The 22772-nt window shown below is 46.3% G+C and overlaps 1 protein-coding gene across 3 annotated transcripts in view; it reads right to left on the bottom strand.

Annotated features, from left to right (window-relative positions):
• Nucleotides 1-22772, bottom strand: part of REXO1 (RNA exonuclease 1 homolog) — a 41897-nt gene that overhangs the window by 10428 nt on the left and 8697 nt on the right. For all 3 annotated transcript variants that reach the window (XM_084499142.1, XM_084499140.1, XM_084499141.1), the window contains exons 2-10: nt 15228-17011; nt 11992-12093; nt 9244-9445; nt 8449-8612; nt 6653-6790; nt 5547-5670; nt 4348-4461; nt 3027-3164; nt 532-645 (exon numbers count right to left, since the gene is read on the bottom strand). In XM_084499142.1, the coding sequence (XP_084355268.1) occupies nt 532-645; nt 3027-3164; nt 4348-4461; nt 5547-5670; nt 6653-6790; nt 8449-8612; nt 9244-9445; nt 11992-12093; nt 15228-17011 (2880 nt within the window). The remainder of the gene's footprint in view (nt 1-531; nt 646-3026; nt 3165-4347; nt 4462-5546; nt 5671-6652; nt 6791-8448; nt 8613-9243; nt 9446-11991; nt 12094-15227; nt 17012-22772) is intronic.

Genomic DNA, 22772 nt, shown 5'->3' with positions numbered 1-22772 from the left:
ACTGCAGAAGGCACCTACCAGCAATAACACAGATGAGCAAAGCAGTTTGACTTATTTAACCAGCACAGCTGATTCACTGATCATGGATGCATTAGCAGAAAACTACAGAGTTCCAATTAGGCTACTATCTTGCTGCAAATGAGTTTAACCAAGACCGGTAAACTCACTCAGGCAGCAGAGGTCTATTGTTCCTAAGTCTCCTAAAAGAATGATCTTTGAAAATGTACAAGATGGTTTGTGCCTTTTACCTTTTTTTTTTTTTTTTTTTTTTTTTTTTTTTTTAAAACCAAAAAGATGAACCACCTCAGTTCCAGACACGTTTTCGTATTTTAGGGACTGTACCGCTGCTCCCCAGCAGCTCTTTACAAGGCTATGCCACCCAGTGACAAAACTAGGAACTGCCACAATCTGCGAGCGTGACAAGTCCCAAAGCCACAAAATGTTTCACAGCAACTCCAATCCAACACAGACTCTGTTTTCAGATCTAGAGTATGTCTAACACGTAACCAAGCCCTCTTTGAAGAGATGTACCTCTCTGCTTGCGTAGCCTTCCCCAGTGATGGACACACTCCTCCTTGCGAATGCAGTTTCCAGAGGCTGAGACCATGTACTCAGTGCCACAGCGACAACAAATCCTGCAGGAGGCTTTAAGAGAAGAAAGAAGTAAGGGTCAGGCCTCTCTAAGTCCTGTTCCCGCTAAACGTGGCCAAAGCACAGGGAAATCAATCTCATTTAAAGCCCCAAACACTGCTGAAATCGGCAAACAACAGTTCCTGTTAAGGGATGGTAAATTTCTTTTCAAACTCTCACAAAGACAAAGCAATCCCTTTGAAAATGGCAGTCTTAACCATAGAATCAAAGAACATCCTGAGTTGGAAGGGACTCATAACTCCTGGGTCCCCAAAGGACCACCCAAGAATCAGACCATGTTCCTGAGAGCAATGTCCAAACGCTTCTTGAGCTCCAGCAGGCTCGGGGCTGTGCTCACTGCCCTGGGCAGCCTGTCCCTGTGCCCAATCACCTCTGGGTGCAGAACCTTTCCCTAACACCCAGCCTGACCCTCCCCTGTCCCAGCTCCATCCCTCGGGTCCTGTCGCTGTCCGCAGAGAGCAGAGCTCAGCGCCTGCCCCTCCGCTCCCCTCGTGAGGGAGCTGCAGGCCGCCATGAGGCCTCCCCTCAGCCTGCCCTGCTCTGGGCTGAACAAACCAAGGGACCTCAGCTGCTCATCACGTCTTCCCCATCTTTGTAGCCCTCTTTTGGACACATGCTAACAATTTTATAACTTTCTTCACCCAAAACTGCACATAGTTGCAGCATTTACTCCAAATCACTTCTCAGAGGCAAACATAAAACTCCCTGCTGGTCTCGGTGTGCGGCTCCAACTCTGACTGTTCACATTTGCTTTGCTGTTTCTCCATCCACAGCAAATTATGTTGTTATTTTATGGTTATTTTAAGAAACAGGAGAAGTCATTCTTCAGACATAGGAGCTAACGAGGCCTGGTTTCCAGGGGGTCTGTGACTTGACACTTCCAAGTGACATTCGAGTTCTTCCTGGGCACAGCTCTTCTGCAAGGGTTCCCTGGTATTTAAAATAGGAAACACTTACAGCACAGCCTGGCCCTCCAAGAGGCAGTCAGGGACTTCTCCATCCTGTCCCCTGTGCCCTCAGTAACGACAAAAATTCAGAGACAGGAGATGCAGAAAAACACAGAAAAGGAGCTGACTGTCACACACCTGCTCTCCGAGCAATTCCCTGAGTTCCAGTGTGAGCATTTAAACTGCTAACACATTGTCAGGTCCCTGACAGCTTGGCATAACACCAGTCCAGTCCATTTTCATCCACTGACCACAGTCTCAGCATCAGCAGACTGACAAGAGATTTTTTCAAACAAGAACAAACTCAAAGATCAAAACGCATCTGCAGAAAACTACAGATGAAGAACCAGCAACACAGTCTTGGATCCCCTAATGGAGCTGGCTGGGTAACCGAAGAAAAGGGCTCTAACAAATACAGTACTTAACAGTGTTAATGCAAGAGAGCTTTCGTACAGGTTGCTTCAGCAACCACGGGACAAATGTAGACACAAGGTGTTAACACGGATGAGCACTTAACACACTTTAGCAAGGTCTCTCCAAAGAGATGCTCGGAGGAGTGTGGCAAAGCACCTTAAAACATACCACAAGTACACATTTTATCCCTACTGCACCACAGTCTGCTCTATTCAGCATTTGAGAAGCATAAAACCTACCACAGGATACCAAAAAATTCAAGGAGGGGAGGACCCTACCCTTTTCCAGAGGAAACCTGAGGGATTGTTTAGTCCAGCTGCAAAAAGGGCTGTTGGAAACTACTTTGCACAATGCCATCAAGTGACCAAGCCAACACCTGCGTGGTCCAAACCAGCACAGCACAGCCCACTGCAAAACCAGCCTGGCTCTGGTTCAGTCACTATCACACCATAACAGCAATTTGTACGCAGAGACCCCAAAGAATCCTTCCCATGGGAGAGGGAAGCATCACCAGATACTGAACAGGAGCTTCTCTACGCATTTCCCTGCGCCAGCAGCAGCCAACCTCCTGGCTGGTGTAATGTGCCTGGGGTTTGTCTAAGTCCTGAAGCCTGCACTGAGTGAGCAACTGCAAAACGTGCCCTCACAGGGGATGGCCAAAGGCAACTTGCTGAGGGAGACAACCTGACCGACTCAGTCTTCGGCAGCGATTAGAAACCTCAGAGCCCCACACACCAGAAACTATAAACCTTGTGGCAAAACTAACATTCTCGTGGCATGCTAACTGAAGAAACTCATCCTTCAGAAAAGCAGCAGGCTCCTGCAGCCATGCTCCTCTCCTCCACAGCCGGCTGGCCTGCACATGTCTCAGCCAAGGAGACCCATCACAACAAGAGCACCATGCTGAAACCAGTAAAGTCTTTATGCAAAAAGACCAGTTGCAAGCAGGACAGGCATCTTCACCTGTAACGTATCTAGCAAAGACTGCAGAATGAAATAGCCGGCAGAGCTTACAGTCAGTGGTTTTCTTCTCCTCTGCTGTGAAGAGGATGGCACGTCCTGGCTTCTCTGGGTGAGGCATTGGGTAACCATTTTCCTTTAGCTGCTCCTCGGTCATGAGATATTCCTTCAGTCGCCGGTACAAGGCAGCTCCTGAACGTTTCAAAGACAATGCTGAAGCCAAACCACAGAAACGGGTGCTGTTTCTCTTACTATTTTCTGCTTTGTCAAGCCACCTGGCAGAAACTCCCTCTATTTTCAACTTGCTTTCACTGCCTTTGTTCAGTATCGAGAGGGAAATAGGTATGGGGTTGCACTTTTCACATCTGGTCATCGGTGTACAAGCTTATTATTAACTTCTCCAACAACCAGCATTAGGTTAGTAAGTCTGGAAGACGCAACTGAAACAGAATTCTTCCACAGGGCCCACCTTCAGGCCTTCTTGTTAAAATGGGGGAAGTCTCACTCTAGTAATGTTTAAAATGCTTCAACAGATCATTTGTAACACAGCCCAAAGAATACCCCTCAAAAGCCACCCACAGTGAGCTAAAAAATTCCTTATCAGAAGCTTCTTCCCGCTGTTGATTTTATTTTTTCATTCCATAGAATAATTATAACTTCTTGCACTCTGCTCAATATCTCTTCTTTCACTGCTATGCTAAACTCTTCCAATATTGCCGTGCACCCTTTGATGTTGTTTAGCTGAGCTATACAAGCCCTTTTAAGCTTTCTTCATGTCAATTCCTTCTGCTCTGTGGCATCTCCATCTCTTCTCTGATCTCCTCAACAATTTGCCTGTATCTCTTGGCAACCTGAATACCCATAACCGATTTGACCCCACGTAAATAATGCTCATGGCACAATCCTTTGGCTGTGATATGACCTTACTATGACATTCCTCAATGTGAAAATGAGCCCTGCAGAGCAGATGGAGATATCAGCATGTTTGTCTTGAATGTGACAGACACGTTGTAAAGTACTCCTTCAGGGCAAGAAAATTAAAGTAAAATCCAGACAGAAGAAAGCCTAAAAGTCAGCAATATCCAAAACACAAGAGGCAGTTCTGAACAGCTATTGATGCTACATCAAAGCCACATGGAGTACATCAGTGAACTCAGCCCAAAGCAGGGAAAGCAAGGAAGGTGCTAATCGGTGTGGCATATCGTTTACTGAGCAAGTCTGCAGCACCGTACCGCAGCTGGGTAATAACTCATAACATTATCCACAGATAAATCACAGCACTTCATGCATCAGCAAGATCCTGCTCTACCCAGTCAGTCTGTTATACCTCCAGCTACAATTGACAGGTTACAACCTCATGGGAGCAGGGTCTTACCTGTTAAATCCTCTGCTCTCAAGCTCCCTGACCGGTTTAGGGTAAAGCTGGTCTTCGCAGCAAGCTTCCCACCCAGCACAGCTTCATGGGACACCACTTTCTTGTTACTTGTCTCTGCAGTGAGAAGAGGGAAGAAGCAAAACAGGACAGAAATCAAGTACCCAGGTGTAATCCTGGAAGAGAATTCAGTCCTAGAGTTTGGGGCACTACACATAGGCAAAAGGAGAACTGCATTTATCTTCTTGAATTCTTGCTCTGCTCCAGAAATTGGTACACGTACAGTGGTGGCCTATTCCTAGCATTTCATTCCAGCGCTACAAGGACCTTTCTTTTCACACTGTTAGCCAACAGCAACTTTTTAAGGACATACAAGGACATTTTTACAGTTTCCCCAGAGACTTTGGGAGCTCTACCTGCTTACTCTGCACACCGAGCCCCCAGACAAAGAGAGGACTGAACACAGAAGCAACTCGACCCAGTCAGGTGCTGCACGGTGGGATCATCCATCCCCAGCGAGCAGCTTTGTTGTTAGGTCCCCGCAGACCACACTCCCACACTGAATCTTTCAACTTGCTTTAGAAAGGCCTTCTGAGCTCTAGAATATGCTCAGCACATCAGATAATGGCAGATAGGTGTTTTTTACTAATCATTAACTGGCAGCCCTCTCCTAAAGGCCAGCCTCCCAAGTTCAGCCGCTCTGACTAATGGCCATGAAGGTAATGAAGACAGAGGGGAGAAAAAGGAAGAGACCAGGAAAAAAAAAATCACAAGAACAGCACAAATTGATTGTTTAATGTACCCTCTCGAGAGCCAATAATGAAATGTCTTAACCCTCTTCGTTTCTCTCTTGAAGCTTAATGTGTGTAACAGATTTCTGTGGTGATGGACGAGTCTATCACTTTGAAGGCATCATGTGAAAGTTACTCCATTAGCGGGGCTTTTCATTTTAAAGAACTTGTGCTAAAAAAAAAAATCCATGTGGCATTATCTCCACTTAGGCTCAGACAGCCAACAAAGCATTGCAGGACTTGCCTCTTGAAGGCCCATTAAAGCTTGCCAGACTATAAAAAGCTAACTGGAGTTGTTTGCCTTTCAGCATAATGCTTCTGAGAAATGGGTCTGTCTTTTCAACAAGTTCCTCTCCGTGGCTTCTAATCCAAGCAGGGCTCCAATTATTAAACCACAAGCGTGGTACGTACTGTTCGTACTGGACGGGGAATTGGGCACTAGACTTCGGAGCTTCTTTAAGGTGTTCACTGCCACATTCAGGTAGATGTTGCGACTGGTGCTGCGTTCATAAGCTACCTTCTCTTCTGCCAGAGCCTGCAAACAATGCAATTCATTACCACTCTTTCCACTGCTGCTTTTGGAGAAAAGAAACATTGCATCTTAAAACACAGAATCCAAGTAAAATAGCAAAAAAAAAAAAAAAATAGTGTCAAGTAATAAACTGGAGCACGGTACAAATATATCCTGGTTCTTGGGCCTGCTTAGGTGAGTCAGAGAAAAAACACGTTTTGAACTAAGCACTGGAAACATTTTCACGCTAAACCTTCCCTGACAGGTTAACACAGCAGTTCTGGAACTGCCTTGGAAAGGCTGTTTTCCCCGCTTCAGTGGCAGCACAAGGGAAAAGCAAAGCTCTAAAATGCTCTAGAAAAAGAAGACTGGCAAACAGCCACTCCTTGAGTGCAATAGGAACATCGTCCCTAAGGAGCAGTGAAAGTGAAATACCACAAAACGTCCTCTTAGCATTTTTTTCGGCTACAAAACATGTTGTGATGTCCCATATTTAACCAATGAACATTAATGCCAAAGTTTTCTAATAAAACACGTGAGATTCTCAACTCTGCTTTTGGAAATCCTACTGTAATATTCCCTACTGTTAAAAGGCTCCTTAAATGCTGCACAGCTCATAAGCAGCAAGTTTTGCCAATTACATCTATCTTACATCTACTGCGTGCTCAGATTCCTGGAGGTGTTTGCTATTCTACTAGAGCAAAGGGACTTTTGTCTACCTTGAACATAACATGCACCCCCCTAAGCCCCTCTTCTGGGCTCATTAAAAACAGCATGCATGCTCTCCTAATGAAGAGAAAGATGTTTTTTTTCTACTGGAAACCTCCACTGGAATTTTATCTTCTGTTGTCCAGTCTGGAATTATTTAGTGCCTGTCTCCTCTACAGACACGCGTGGATAGGAGAGTTTTCTGGGTTTGCTGCAATTCTGGAAGGTTTTGGCCAACGCAGAGGACTTTACACTCTACTGCAGATTTTATTCATAAGAAGCAAGCACCGGTACAGACCTTGTCAAATGCTTCCTGGGAGGAGGAACAGAATTTCAAGCACTCATCAATGAAGAGATTGAGGTATCTTTGACGAATGTTTGTTGGGACTTTAGCACCAAATTCTGTGGGAATAACAGGCCTCTGTAAGCTGGTGCTCTAGAGATGAGACAGAGAGAGAAAGAGGCTATTCGGGGTTCCAGAAGCATGTTGCTTCAAGACTGACATTTTCTGTTATGTTACTAACAGCAGCATGACTTTCTTTCTCAAAACCTGCTCAAAGCTGAGCATAACATGCAGCATTTTGGTTCTAAAAACACTGCTTGAAGCTTTTGTGCTCCCCCACCCCCCTTCAATATTTGAACTACTTCAAAAAGCAACCACATTTCTTTATGCAACTCATCCAGCAGCCCAGGAGTCCCAGCAGCATTAGTCACAACACAACATTTGCATACACAAGCATCCCAGGCCATGAAAATGACGACATTTCCATTAAGAGAGTCAAGATTAGCACAGTACCAAGCACCACAATTTGAGCTGAAGGCATGAACACACACCACCAGTTAAGTGCATGACAAACATGTTTTTTCTTGCCAGTACTCTAGTCGTAACAAGAGAACAGAGGCTCACTTCTGGCAGGCTGGCAGCCAGCTAAGTCATCACGCTTTCTATGGGATTCCTGTAACTTTTCTGAAGTGTTTTTGTCTTCCTTTTTACTGCCAGTCATGATGTTCCTGAAAGGATTTTCCCTTGCATGACACGTTCTTTGTGTACAAAAACTGCATGTTGCAATGAGCTATGACCTACCACTGTAGTTTTCCCATTTAACACCAGTTTATCTTCCAGATTACACACTCTGCCTCTTTTTTTTTTTTTTTTTTTTTTTTGAGAAGAAACTGTATGTTCACCTCTAAAGCACCCAATTGTTTTGTCAATTTTTCTTCACCCCACCCAGGAGACGTACATTAACTAAACCACCTGCTGCAAGCTGTAATAAACATAGCTCTAAGGAAGATTCAGGCCTGCTCAAAGGGGAGCAACAGGACGTAACTCAACGGGAAGAGTGCTCGTTTTCTTCATGAGTCTTCTGCTTCCATTTATCTCTTTCTATTCCTTTATCTTGTTTAAACCTGTTCAAGGGGTTTGGTCCTTTTCATTATATATGTACAAACATTTTCTCAGCCTCTAACATGACACTCTTAAGAACCTCTGTAACAATGGCAAGTATTTTATGCTTTCAGTTCTTTTATTTTTCTTTAGCTTCAGCTTACACGTCGCTATCAAAAGTATGCTAAGGTTGGGCTGGTATCAAAAAAAAAGGGGAGAGAAAGAGAGAGAGCTTTTCCCCCAAATATTAACTTCAGCATGAAGTTTACACGATCACATTTTAACTACAGATGTTACTGTGGGACATTATTCATAAACACCTTCCTGAGTCTGACCCACAAAGGCTGGGAGGGCCTTTAATCCAGCCACGCCATTCGAACACGAGACTCCAACTCCCTGATACAAACAGCTACAAACCTAGCCAGACAGCACAACAGAAGACTCAAACTGAAAATGAGCGATCAATATTCAAAGAGATCAGAGCAGCACTTAAGTATTTCTATCTTTCTAAGCTCCTACCCCTCAAGTGTTTAATTTTTTATACAATGCTATCGAGGAAAACCACAGGAAGAGAGAAACCCATTTAATCAACCTAATCAAATCACCACTTCTCAGAGTGCTAAGTTTGGAACAGCATGGTTAAACATAGCACTCTCAATGGGGAATGACCAGAATAGAAGCTGCAAAGGCAGATGTCATATCTCTTTTACCTGTAAGGAGGGAACATGAGCTATCCTTTTCTGCACAGTGGTGCTGGTGGTCTTTGAAGCCATCCCAGCTAAGGTGCAAGACTTCAGAGAAAGGGTGGGTGCTTCAGAGTCATTGGAAGGTGTGACACTCTTGCCAGCAACAGCCTTCTTGCTGCTCACGAGGCCTGCAAGGAACAGAAAACATATTTAAGTAGAAATCCTACCACTAGGCATCAAGTTGTGATCATGAACTTACTGTGCTGCAAGCTGAGATTTTCAAATGGAAACCTCCCAAGGGATAAAAATCGGGTAATTTTACCTCCTTCCAGGCAAGGATGAAGGAACCTTCTGCCAGGAAACATGCCTTGTTTTTTTGTTGTTGTTGTTTTGGGGCAACTGAGTCAGTCGAGTTTAAAGAGTTAACCCTGTCACCTACGATGCACTACCTGCCCATCAGGTCAGTGCTGAGGCCTTCCGACCACAAAGGGATGCTGATGAGCATGAATTAGTACTTCCCTCTGCTTCAGCCACCTCCTCAAAAGCTTCAGCGGAAGCACAAATGAGGAGCAAACACACTCCAAAGATGAAACAGGAAAGAGATGCACACTTAGCCTGTTGCTTTTCAGAAAAGGACAGCACTTGTCAGTGGAAAGGCCTTCCACTGGTCCCCAAAAGCAACAATTAAAATTGTGGCTAGTACTACACCTCTTCTGATAGTTTAGCATCTGTATCCTGGGAAAAATTTAAGCAGAAGGCGGTGCCTTTTCAACAGCAGGGAGGACAGGATAGGGATCACAAGTATTGCTGCTGGCTTACTTTGTTTGACTGCTGCAGAAATGGCTACATTTGGCACGTGAGCAATCCTCCTCTTTTCTCCTGGCAAAGAGAGAGACGCCTTTTGAACTGCCACAGCCAGCTGCGCTGCCTGCTGCTGAGCCAGCTGGATCCTCTGGTAGCAGACCTCCTGAGCGGTGGGTGGACGGTACGGCCGGACTACGGGCTTGCTCGGGACCTCTGCCTGCACAGACAAAAAGGTTTCTACAGCCACCAGTCCCCACCCTTTAGCTTTCATCCACCCAAGCAAGGTCTCTATTCCCTGACCCTTCTATGTTAGCAAATACGGGTTTTTGAGAGAAGACCCCAGCCATCTCCCAGAACAACTTAGTCACCCACCAAAGTGCAGCATTAATGAGTTGCCCTCTGGCAAGACCTCTCATCGCTGTGGGATCTTCCTAAATTAGTAGGTGGTATTTGAATTGCTTGTTTAATGGCCAGGGTGCCTGTTCTCCATCACGGTGCCTAGCCCACTTCTGGGCTCCATGGCCACTCTCAGCTCTACATCTCACACTGGAAAATCAAACTGGCCCCGTGCTCCTGAGCACCCCTGTGCGCTTCTTTACTTTACACTGTGAGGAAAAAGCAGCCAACTATTCTTTCCTCTTTGCTACACGATGGGAGAGGTTTGCAGCTCACTCCCTCTCCTCCTTCACTGTCTTCCCCATGCTGAATTACCAGTGTCATCCACCCTTGCAGCAGTTCCCCACCTCCCAACAGCTTTGTTTTAACACTCCAGTTCCTATAGCTAGCTACAAGCTGCACATGCGCGCATTTATGGGATCAGACCACTACATAAACTGAGCGCTGAATTTTGAGCAGCCTCTGCCCCTGCCTGCTTGTGAAGGCATTTCACCCTGCAGCCGTTACTGGCACAACCCCATTACACATGTATTTCCTTTGATGTCCAAATTCAGGTTGCAGGAAAGGTGCCAAACATTATGTCAACAAAGAGAGAGAAGTTTTCTGGTAGCAGAAATACAAGAGAAGCAGCAGTAGTACAAACTTCCCCATGTTACTTAACAACCTCTCAAGTCTGAGCAGTGGGCCTTCCCTCCTGAAACGCCTTCAGGGAACAGCGCGCCTGCTCAGCCCGCGTGTACCACGGCATTTCCGAGACCACAAATCGGGGGCAAGCTGGCTCCTCCTGCATTCCTGGCCTCTGATGCTCACAACAGCTTCTGGAAACCAAACTGAGCGCAGCCAGCCATTAAATGATAATTACAGACTTCCTAGCAGGACAGGACACTCATTTTCTGCCTCACCTTCAATTCCTTTGACCCACCATTCCCCCCTGAAAATTAAACTCAAACTCAGGCAGAACAGAATCACAGAACAGCTTGGGTTGGAAAGGACCTCAAAGAACATGTAATTCCCACCTCCCTGCCGTGGGCAGGGACACCAGCTCGGCTCCCTCCCCTTCAGGCTGCTCAGTTTTTGAGCTATAAATCACAAGCAAGGCTGAGCAAATATTAAACTTGGAGGGACGTGGCAAAGCACGAGCCTCAACTCTGCACGCAAAAGCAGCGCTTCGAGTCTTGCAGCACCTCCTGAACAGACTTGGCAGCAGCAGCGCTGAGCTGAGATACTCCAGGGCAGGCACGTCCTGGTGCATGTGCACAGCAGCTGCTGCTGAGCACACCAGATCGGCTCTGTTTGCCCATGCAATGACTGCACTGGTGCTCACATCTTTGGAAAGCGTTTTGGGATCAGTTGTCACATTAAGAAAATGTATTTAAAGATTTGTACATGTCTAAAAGGCACCCATTTGCAATAAATATTTGAGTTAATGAATTTCCAACCCATTTGTTTCAGTCTCTTATCTCTTCACTTGGAAGAAAGGGTCCTTATCAAAGCACATAGACTGGCTGAAGATATGTAGTTAAATAAACAGCATTGTATTGACCTCAGGGCTTCAAGTTATTAAAAGCAAAGAAACCTTTTTCAGGCAGAGCAGAAAGGAAGAACAATTAATTTGGGCTTCCCAACTCAAATCAGTGCTTAAGCTTCCATTCTTATCCTGCTGGAACATAAAACTGACTATCTGTACTCAGCACCTGGAGGGAAACACATTAAACCCTCAGAGAAAAAACATGAATTAAAATCCCAGTGAGAAAGAAAGAAAAAAAATCAGAATATCTTTTTTTTTTCTCCTCTGTACTTAAACTATTTTCACAATTGCAAAAGAACGGTATCAAACAAGACCCTGTTGGTATCTTTCTTGAATCTGAACAGATATAAATGTAGTAAAGGTTTTCAACATCTGACAAGATTCTTACAGCTATCTTTTAGTTCCACGAGATAAGAAGTACTATCAGACTCAGACTGACCTTGTGTAGATTTAATTATTTAATCTTAATGATTGAATAAAGTTATACTGTAGAAAAATGAATTCCCCCAACGAGTTACAAGGTGCACTTACTCTTCCTCAGCTTGTACTTGTTTTTATGAGAGCTCATGAGAGTTCTGCTGCTGTTTGTAGCAGATGCCTAACCATGTTTTTCAGAAATAAGAAAGGGGAAGAAAGACATCTGATGTAAGAGGATTCCAGTGCAAACAGTTCGTACGCTACCATCACAGTGGGGGGGGTTGAAACTATATGATCTTTCATGTCCCTTCCAACCCAAGCTGTTGTACAAATCTGGGACTACACCCTTTTCCAGTGTCATAACAGGACAGAAAATCCTCACTTTAGACATCTAAACTTTTGCTCCTGAGAGCTGCACTTACATTTCCTTGTTTGACAAGATGAGAGATCCTTCTTTTTTGGCCAGGAAATAAGGTAGTTAAATTATCTTCTGTTTTTTCTTCACTTACTTCCTCTTTCGACAGCTGGAAAACAAAACAACAAGCTTCCAAAATTGAACAGGCTCGAAGATCCCTCCCAAAAAGAGCTGAAAAGCCTCCTTTTGGGCTAACAGAAAGACCTTGCAGGTGGCAGGTGAAAACAACACGTGGTCAGCTGCCGAACTACAGAAATAAGACTTGTTTGGAAGCCTGGAGCCGCCAGTGAAGCCAAGGAACAACAGCACCACCGCTCCCACCCGGGCAGCCGGCCGTGAGCTGGGCAGCTCTGGCACCACGCAGCACAGCCCCTGCCTGCCCCAGAGACAGGAGCTCCCTTCCCTGCCAGCCGCTCACACCTCACCTTTCACGGCATGCTTAAAATCCAGGATGTTTTGTTGCTTAGTTTTGGGGGTGGCTTTTTTTTTTTTTTTTTTTGAAGAACTTCTGAGCTGACTCATTTTCCCGTGGCACAGCGTGCTCCCGGAGCAGGTCCTGAAAGTGTGCCCAACACCAAACCACCCTGCTCTCACGCCACGTTTAGGGGAACCCTTCTCTGCAGTTTTATCTGTGGCCATATCCACAGAACGACTGCGGTGACAAATGCCCAGGTGATAGGTCTGAATGGCCAGAAACCCAGGAGGACGTCAGAGCACCTCTCTAGCTAAAGCAACTTCTGAGCTAATGTCTCCGGCTTACTCCCAGGGGAGAAGAGAAAGAACAAACAAAAAACAAACTTTAACATCTTCTTTGGATTTGACTGGGCTGTTCATTTATATAAACACACTTCACGGGTTTATTTCTCAAAACTCTAGCTACTCTCCTCTCAATCTCGCTTTCAGTTTTCCAGTGCAGCCTCTGGGGAGGCTCTGAGCCGAGGCAAGGCCGGCAGCCCTCCAAAAATCAGGGACAGAGCCGAGGGCGGCTTTGGGATGAGCTCAGGCACCTCAGCAGAGCTGTGCTCGTCACCACGAGGGCATCCTGCAGGACTCACGCTGAATCACTTAGCTCTCGAGGAACTTGCTAGGCCTGTCAGTTCGGTCGCATCCCGAACAAACTCACAAAGTTATCCTTCCAAGTGGAAAAGTACCACGCTGCTCGTAGGGACCTTCCCTCCAGACCAGCACACGTGGCTGAGACCAGACCACAGGGGCTCCAGCTACAAATGATTCAGGAAACAAAAGCAAATCCCCAAATCCCCAGTGACCGGTGCCCCCCTCCCAAAAAGCAGCAGGGAAGCAGGTAACCACCAGCAAGCACCCCCCCAAAGAGCACCTCCCCACTGCAGCGCGTGTTCCTCCCCTCCAGAAGAGCACAAAATTAAGCCTTGGTGCAGGAATATAGGGAAACAGGCGTGGAAAGGCTGGTTGAAATGGGAAACGCAGGTGGCTGCTGACAGCTGGGCATTGTCACCAGATGCCCGGAATAACTGCTCGAAGAGTACCGCAGCCCCCGGGTCGGTGCTTTCTGAATCCAGCCCATTTCGAGTCTTCTCACATTTGGAAAGCCCTAAATGAATAACTGTTTCCCCTCTATAGATGGCGTGCCCTTAAAATATTCTCGCGTAAGTTGGGCAATTTGAAGAAACAAATCCAAAAATAAAGCTCTCTTTCCTAGCTGAGAATTACCCTGAACTGAAAAAGAAGAGCAGCTGAATTTTAAACAAGCAAAATCGAGTAATGCTGATAGCTCGGAAGAAAATTGTAATAGTGAGAACTGCTTTATACTAAGGCACTTCGTATTAGTGTAAAAAAGGTCTTTAGCAGTCAGCAGGACAGAAGAAGCTTGAGTGCTTCAGCTTCTCCCCTCCCCACGCCGCAGATCCCAGCTCACTTCATCCTCCACATCCAGAGTCGTGGCTGGGAGAATTTTGTTCATGGTCACTTCACCCACCCAACTACCAAAAGCCTCAAAACCAGCAAGTTTCTGATGTCGTTTTCAGAGAGAATAAAACTCAACAAACAAACCCACTGGGAGAAATAGGTTTTCAGCCACGCAGTCGTGTGGCTCCTGCTGCAGTCTCCCTGCCCCTCTTCCAGATCAATGACCCCAAAGGGAACCTCGCTGGGCTTGAAGGGCTCTGAACTGGAACTCACTGGAAGCCCCGGTGGAGTCCCAGTACCCCCACTATCTTTTGGATGCGGGACAGATGCAACTGAAGCTGCTGAGCCATTCCTGGTCACTTGGAAGCACTCGTCCTTCTGTGCCCCGTGTCCCCCAGCACATCCCCTGCCTTTGCCAGCTGCCCCCATTGAGCCTCCTGGGGGACACAGCTGGCTCAACCACCTCGGTACCTGCAGGCTGCAGGCAGATGTGCCAGCTGATAACACTCGAAACACATCTGGGCTGTGTGCTCAACAGAGCCAAATTTGTCACTTTTCTTTTTTTAAAGCTCTTTTCACTCTAACTCCACGAACACCTGCTGTGCGTGCAAGCACAACCAGAAAACCTGGGCTCAACAGCAAGTCCCAGCCCTGCCCGTGCCCCCCCAGGACGGAGACTTTGCTCTTGCTGCCCGGCTGAACTCGGATGTCAGAAGATGAAGGATGAGTTTTGTCTGCTCCTACTTCCATCTCTCAGAGGCTGGCCGAGGATCGCTGCCAGCAGCTGCTTTCCAGCCTTTTTTACTTGCTCAGTTCTGTTTTAAACCTTGGCAAGTGAGGGCTCCCCATCCTCTGGGGACCACCTCACAATGACAGAAACCTTTTTAGGTAAAGGCTGCCTTTTTACCTCCTTCTTCCAAAACCCCCTTCTACCTTTTGAAGCAGTTTTAAAGCTAATTTCTTACTTACAGCCCCTGTGAGGTACCCAGAGATCCCGACACAGTAACTGCAGCACGCGTTTAGAGCAGGGAGCAGCGGTTTGGGGAGTCTGAAGCCCAAAGCTTCTTCTCCAGCCAGCCACAGATCTTAGGCCAAATGGAGACAGAAGCACCTGACAACCCTGAAAGGTAAAGGCCTCCCACACAAAGGGCAGTTGAATCCTTACATTTCCCAATGGCCTTCAATCCAGCAGGTAAATTCAGGTGCAAGTTCTTCAAAGCATTCATTCAGGACAAGGATGAGATTCGTCCAACATATGGAATCTCCCTCCGTAGCCCTCTTCAGCTACTTGAAATAAGCAACACCACTAAACTAAACCATAATCCTCTCCCATTTAGATATGAGACAACCAAGCATTACCTGCTTCCCCAGCCTCCCCTTGTCTTCAGTTTTCACATCTGTAGATTCATTAAAAATCCTGAGACACTCTTCCATTGGGTCTGACTCTAAGTCCAAGTCTTTCTCAAGGACGGAATAATCGATGTCATCGGATGTTGAGGAAGAAGATGACGACTTTGACAATTTAGACCGTTTCACTTTCTTTGTCCCTTCATTTTCACTCTGAGAGCTTGAACCACAGTCATCACCATCCGAATCTGAGCTCACGTCAGGTAAAGTGGATGGCATCGGTTTGCCTTTGTCATCATCGTCCCCACTCTCATCTCCAAACAGATCAACGTGACTCAAGCTCTGCTGCTTCCGACTCTTCTTCGGCTCTCCTTTTTCTGCAGAGCTGACCTTTTCTTTCTTTCGTTCCAGTGCTGGGGTCTTGGTCCCTCTGTCTTTGTTTTTACGACCAGAGGTTTCCTTACCATTTTTCACATCGGCCGTTTTCAGTTTGGAATCTTTCTTGCTGCTGCCCAGCTTTTCCGTGCTAGAGCCTTTGGTGACACCCTCACTCTTGCTTTTCCCCGAACTACTGCTGGCAGACTTGGATTTGTCTTTCTTAAGCCCATCCACTTTTTCTGACTTCTGTTTTTCAGATTTCTTTAAATTCCCATCAGTTTTCACTTTGATGCTTTTATCTTTGCAGTTTTTCTCCTCATTCTTTGTTTTTAATTTTTCTTCCTTCTTGAGTATTTTGTCTTTTTCCATATTTTTACTTTTCTCTTTCTTACCAACCTCGCTGAGGCTAGGCACTTTACTAACATCTGATTTCCTCCTCTTTGTTTTGTCTTTCAAGTCTTTGTTTTTATTTTCAGTTTCCTGGTCATTCTTACCAGAACACGATTTCACTGCTTTTGCATTCTTGTCTGATAAGTTTTTGGCAAGGTTTTTCTGTGAACCTGAAAGGTCTTCCATGCCATACTGTGCTGCCATTTCTTTGCTATCCTGAGAAGCAAAGTCGTCCAGTCTGGTGCTCCGCTCTTTGCTGGAGATTCCATCGTTTGATTCACTTTCAGAACCAGCTTTTGACTGTGAACTAACAGAAGTTGGCTTATATTCTGCATCAGCCTCATCTTCAGAGGAGGAGAACCTGGCATAGACTTCATATTCATCAGGTATTTCACACAGCTTCTTTCTTGAAGGAGAGTAAGACTCCTCATAACTAGGGACCCTACCTCTTTTAGACCCCTTTGACTCCTTTGTTGTAGCTTTGCTCAGAAGCCTGGCTGAGTAGTTTGAAAGTGGGTCATATTCCAAGTCTGTAGAAGGCTTAGAGTCATCGATCACATATTTATTGTTAGTGACAGTGCTACTGTATTTTTTACTCTGTGCTACGGCCTTGGGAACATATTCCAGTGAGCTACCTTTAGATCGCGCAGTATCCAAAGTATATTTACTTGACTGGCTAGCAGCAGCGAGAGGAGTAGGATTGTAGTCTGGGTTATTATTAAAGTTGTAGCTACCTGGATTATACTCTAAGGAGGTAAATGAATCATTTTGTGTCACAGCAGTTGACACAGGTGCTTTGGAAATGAGCGAGGAGGCCTCTGAAGCACTGAGCTCCTTTGTCGTTTCCAACAACTCCTCATACTTTTTCTGTTCTCTCTCAACTTCATTTTTGACTGCCTCGATGGCCTTGTTGACCAGCTCCAGCTCCAGAATGCCAGGTGGCATGTCTGTAACGTCTGCCAGAGCATCATCCTCCGCCTCCAGCGAGGGCCTCGGAAGCTCTGGGTTGTAGGGATCATAGCCCCGTTCTGTAAAAGAGAAGGGAAAAATAACTTATCTGAACTGCTGGCAGTAAAACTTTCTCTGCAGTAAATTTTGAAAATATCTTTTCTACGGTTTACTCTCATCAAAACCCAATACTGACAGACAATACAGAGAGCCGTGCTCTCCCTACTACACAATACACATTTGATAGTGAAAGCCACCAGTGACATTCCCCGGCCAGTGGCAGGTACATGGCTAGACGAGGTTCCCCAAACTTCCTGGGCCTTAAGGACCACAGATCTGTTAACAAAGTGCTGTTATTACTCATGGAAAAGCTCTGTAAGTGAAATATTCTTTGGGGCATTAAAGGATAATCACTGTATTAGGACCAAGAGGAGCCGAGTATGCGCAGAATTATCTGCTTAATTCAATGAAGTGAGCAAAGAAGGACAGAGGATTCCAGTACGAGAACTGGGGATTAGGTTCTCATTTATCGATGGCAATGCCCAAAGCCCACTGAAAAGCCTCCAATATTCCTCGAAGCTCAGCGTTTCTCACAGCAGCAGCAGGAAAACGAGTCTTACTTGGACCGACAAATCAAGTGCTGATACAAAGAAAAAAAACGCAGGTACAGAGGGGACACCAGAACTCAACGGCCAAGATCCACCACCGAGATGTGCAGGTTAAACACTCCCGTTTCCCTTTTCACACGAGCCCTTAGGCATTCTGCCTTACCCAGGCACTTCCAGGACTGCAAGCCGCGGGTACCAGAGCACACAGCAGCTCCGCAGTCACCGCTCATCACCAGGCCTGCCACGCACCTGCTGTTTTCTCTTTTACTGACGAGCAGAGAAGAGCTGCTGAGAAAGGATCCACCCCTCGGTGTTCTGGTGTCCCTTGCGAGCTTGTTTATCGAAGTGGCAGTGACTCTGCCTTCAAAGGAAGTGCGGCAGAACCCAGCAGGTCAGAAACTCCCCGCATAGCTTCACGAGTTCCCAATGCCTGGAGAGCAAATTGCACTCCCCTTCTCCCCCCTATCTCTTTTTCCCCTCGCCAATCTCTCCTTGCTCTCATGATTTTGCTGCCCTCCGCTGCCCTCCTGCAGCCCCCAGCTCTCTCCCCCGTGCGGGGTGGCTAACCCCACGCCGAACGTCACAACCCCTTGCAAGAAAGCTGAGCTGTCAGCTGGGACAGCGCTGCACCCGGGGCACACATTTCCATAGCAATTAGGTGATCAGCAAGCAACCACCATGGGGTATTAGAGTGGTATTAGCAGAAGCTCTCGCAGGAATTCCCAATTACCACTTGATTCAGGAATATGGCACGGGCTGCTTACCCCTGTGCATATCTAAGAAACAAATAAAAGCTCTACATCACAACGAGTCTCACGAAACCCTGACGGTCATCTGAAATACTTGATGCTTTATAGTGAAAGCAAAGTGCATTTCAGAAGAAAAACAGAAGAGCTTGCTCACGTTCAGAAAGCTAGAGCTCTGCAGGATGAAACCCATTGTGTTTGCATGTGGCTGGCTCAGCAAGGACAGCAAAAAAAATAAAATAATAATAATACCACAACAGGAATTGGGGTGTGCACCAGGCATCTAGTTTCGTCTCTGCTATGGGCTAAAAATTGGGCTGCAGTATGTCCTATTGTCATAGCACAGGTTTATTGCTTACAATCAACAATAAAACGCAAAATGCAGACTACCCCACGGCAAGAAGCTCTAAAAGCTAAAGCTGTCACCCTAAACTAGCAGCCGCAGCTACCTCTGTTCTGGCTGACTAAGGACTATGGAGAGAGCACAGAAGAAAATGCTGAAGAGGGGGCTCCCCTGAAGCCCCAGAGGCCAGGACACGCTCTGGCCCTTCCAACCCCAGCTCCACAGCAGAGCTTTCAGCAAGCAACAGCCCACCCTAGGGAACTAGCCTGAAAATGCTAAAGCAACCCATCCATGGGATGACTTACACCTGGAGGGGCTGTTAAAGCTCGTCCTGCAATGTTCTTCTTGACGAGGAGATGGAAGCAGCTCACAGGTATAAATGCTCTCTGTGCTCCACCACGCTGTCCCAAACTTTCCCACCTACCTTTCCAACTTGCGGTGAAAAGGAAGGGCTGGAGTATCTCATGTCAATGTGCAGAGCAACTAGAATCTGCCTGCCACAGGACAGGCAGGGGAGTAACTTCACCTGGAAGGAACCCAGCAATGAAGTTGTCTGCATTTAGCCAGTTATCGGCAGCTAACTACTGCTTTTTGACTTTGAACAGTTTGCAACACCAGTTTTATCACAGTGCCTGAGTGCTACTATTCCAGAACATTGTGTTCCTTGCTAGAAAGACAGTAGTAAAACTGGCTCACCAACATGAATATGTAAAAGAACTGAACAATAAACAGCGTGATGAAAGATAGGAAAAAACCCTCTCAGGTCTAACAGGGATGAGAGAATGTCTTCCAACAGCCAGAATTAACAGTGTTTACAGGAGTTGTTTCTACCATTCTCACAAGACTGAGGCTTTTCCTGATTTTTTTTTTGACAGCTCATCTCCCTTTGACAGTAAAAACAAACAAAAAAAAACAAAAACAAAAACAAAGAGAGAGAGAGAGAGAGAACAGTAGAGACCAGGTTAAAATAAAGGCTCTGGTTTCATAAAATACTTTCTACCCCCTTGGGTTTGCAAAGTTCTTTTTGCAAGCCAATTAGCTCCTGGTTGAGCAGGGACTGGGCAACCACCGCAGGTTGTGATCACCTTCCAAATGACAGCCAGAGCTGGGCTCAGGACCAGGAAGGTGGGAAAAAGGAGCGAGGCAGTGTATTTGTATAACCACCCACTGCAAAGCGCTTTACAACCAAGACACAAAGAGGATTCCCAAAGCACAGTCCTCACAGGCACCGTGGACTGAACTCTTCCTTTCCTCCTGGCTCAGTTGTGCAGGGATCTGAAACCACCACCTCCACCTGCTCTGCGGAGGAGGAACTGCTCCCTGCTGTCCCCATTGCAACACCCTGCACAAATCCCCAGGAACACACTCACTGCCTGGGGAGAGAGGGAGGGACAAGGTGGCAACCCTGAACATCTCAGGGGATGGATGACACACGGCAGGCAGAGCAATACCCGGAGCCTGCTGAGAAGAAACCATGAAGAAACACGGACAAGAGAAAAACAGGAACAAAAGTAGATGCAAACAGCATCGTCATTGAGGCAAGCATATATAAACAGAACATCAAAGTAGTTAGGTATAAATATTAGCTTTGTCAGCTAAATATCAGCTGACAAAGAACTGGGAGCCCTCCAGACCCCCACTTCATTTCCCACCAGCTGTTCCGTGGTAGACCAGCGCAGTGACGTCTGGAGGAAGCAGCTCTGACCCCTCGCTCAGGGTGGGGACCTGAAGTTTAGTGAAAGAGTTGTTAGAGGAGCAACAGAGAGCCTGGTAATTTGTTCAGTGTTAAGTATTTGGTGCCCTGTAAACAAAGGTGAGAACGCAGTCTGGATCTAACGATTTGCTCACAAAAAACAAACAAACAAACAAACAAACTACTCTATGAACAGCATTTTCTCCACACAGAAAGCAAAAACTGTTTTAAATATGTCAGAATACAGAGAAAGTCAAAGACAATCTGACTCTGGTGCCCTGAGAGGGAAGCATGCCCAGCAGAACGGCTCGGTACATAAATGAGAATAAACACCACCAGCACAGCTGCATCCCTGCCAGGAACTCTCCCAACCAAACTAAACTAGAGGTCAGCTGCAATTGCTTTCCTGCTGTACCCCGACATACATCAGGATACGTCCCTACCTCAGGTTTTCCAAACAAACTGGCTGATTCTGTCATTCATCTAGGGTATAACACTCACACCTTGTCTTTCAGTGGAACAACCAGGTGTAAAAACACATTACAAACTCTGAGAATGCCAGCGGGCTTTGAGATACCGTCATGAAAGAGCTCTTTTGTAGGTGTGTAGGAGGCCTGATGGATTACCCCAGCCACGCTGATCAAAGGCTACCTTTTCCATGAAAGCCACTTGTGTAAGCGGGCCCCACAGCACTAATCAGGACCGTCACCTTTGGCCACGATGCATTTGCAGATAATGTGGAAACGCACGCAGAAGGAAATTCTGTACGTATGGAAAGCCACACAGACATCCAGGCAGGTCCCCAAAGTCAGAGGGATTAAAAACGCTATCTGAAATCAGGCCACCTTTTTAGATGCTTAATTACACTCCTGGGAAGCCAGGAGAGGAAAGGGCTGGGGGGAGGGCTGAGCCTCATGCCGCACAGGCAGGCAGCCCCGCACGCACAGCCCTTCCCGCAGCCCGGGTGCACACTCAGAGGAGTTTTCACCGGGTTTTGCATTTATTGCTTTCCGTTCCGAACACTAATATGAAGATCCACATGGTCACAGTAAGGAAAATTACTAAAAATTGAACTCTGTTGTTCTTGCTGTTCCGATACACGCGATGCCTGCTGCAGAGAAATGAGTAAGTGAGAAGCACTTTGCAAAACGACTTTTTGGAGGATGTAGAACTGAGAGTCTGCACTCTCCTGAGAGTCACGAGATAATGAGCCTTGCAATGACAGCTCCTAGTAGGACTGGGAGCTGAACTGTGATCGGGACACTCTAAAATGCAAACTATTTTAATAAATTAATGTACCTCAGAAATATGGAATAGTCCCTCTGAGACACAGGAAGGTGAAGTTAACATCAACACTATAAAAACCAAGTTATTAAGAATTTACATAGCACCTCGGGGAACAATTTATTTAAACCAGACGACAGCTTTAGAAGACACCGAAACGAATCACATTAAAATCACCTGGTTTGGCAAAGAGTACGCAGAAGCATAAAAGAAGATCCTTCTGTAAACCCAGGGTTGCTTGTTTCCCCAGATATGGCTGTTTTGGTGCTAGAAAACGAGGCCTCTGTTCTGAGGCAGGGGGGTTCTTACAGACCTCCTCCAGGCCAGCGACTCCTTGCTGTGCCCCGGCCCTTCTGGGCCTTGCAGCCCGCGAAGGTAGCAAACAAAGGCTGGCATTACAGGGAGAATTGGAGGCATCCAGTACAAGGTCACCTGTTTGATGTGAAAACTTATTTTACAGTGAATCATTCTGCAGAAAAATACATCTTTTTTTTTTTAAACCAAGCACCCTGGCAGAGCGCATATTTCAGATGCTTTAAATACATAAGAGCCCGAAAGTACAACGTGTGCCAGTCACCGCAAGCCTGCAGGTTTGGGGAGAGGAGCGAAGCTCGGCACGCACGTGGGCCGCGGACAACAACGCCTTCCCTCCGGACACATCACCAGCCAGAGCTGCTGAGCAGCAGCAGCTGCTGCTAAACGAAACAGAGATGAAAATTAGAAGCGTTCACATCGATGGCAATCCCGATCTCAAAACGGACAAACTGGCACAGGCCAGACAGCAAACACTGCCCGTCACCCATCTCCCTGAGTCACTGGGAGCTGGCGACAAAAGGTGCATTCAACAGGAGATGGGGAAGGTGGAAACTGTTGGGAGACCTCCTTGGAAAAAAAATATATATATATTTTATTTTAATGTTGTCTGAACAGCCTTGTTAGCTTAACAGCTTGCCTGTGTTTACCGTGCCGGTACTTAGCAAACGGCCAACCTCTACGATTACAGAAAAATTATCACCGTTGGAAAATTATTTAAAGCTTTTCATCCTCAGCCTCACAGAAAAGACAGTAGTTTCACAAGAACAAAACGTTTCAAAAGAGCTTTGCCAGCAGGCCGAGCTTTTGCTATTCTTCGCTATTAAGCGGTGCAAAAGAAATGGCAGTTTTTTG

The sequence above is a fragment of the Aythya ferina genome (genome assembly GCF_964211825.1).
Source record: "Aythya ferina genome assembly, chromosome: 26".
In the NCBI taxonomy this organism is placed as follows: domain Eukaryota; kingdom Metazoa; phylum Chordata; class Aves; order Anseriformes; family Anatidae; genus Aythya; species Aythya ferina.
Note: the sequence above shows the minus strand (reverse complement) of the source record. Positions and strands in the feature narration are given on the sequence as shown.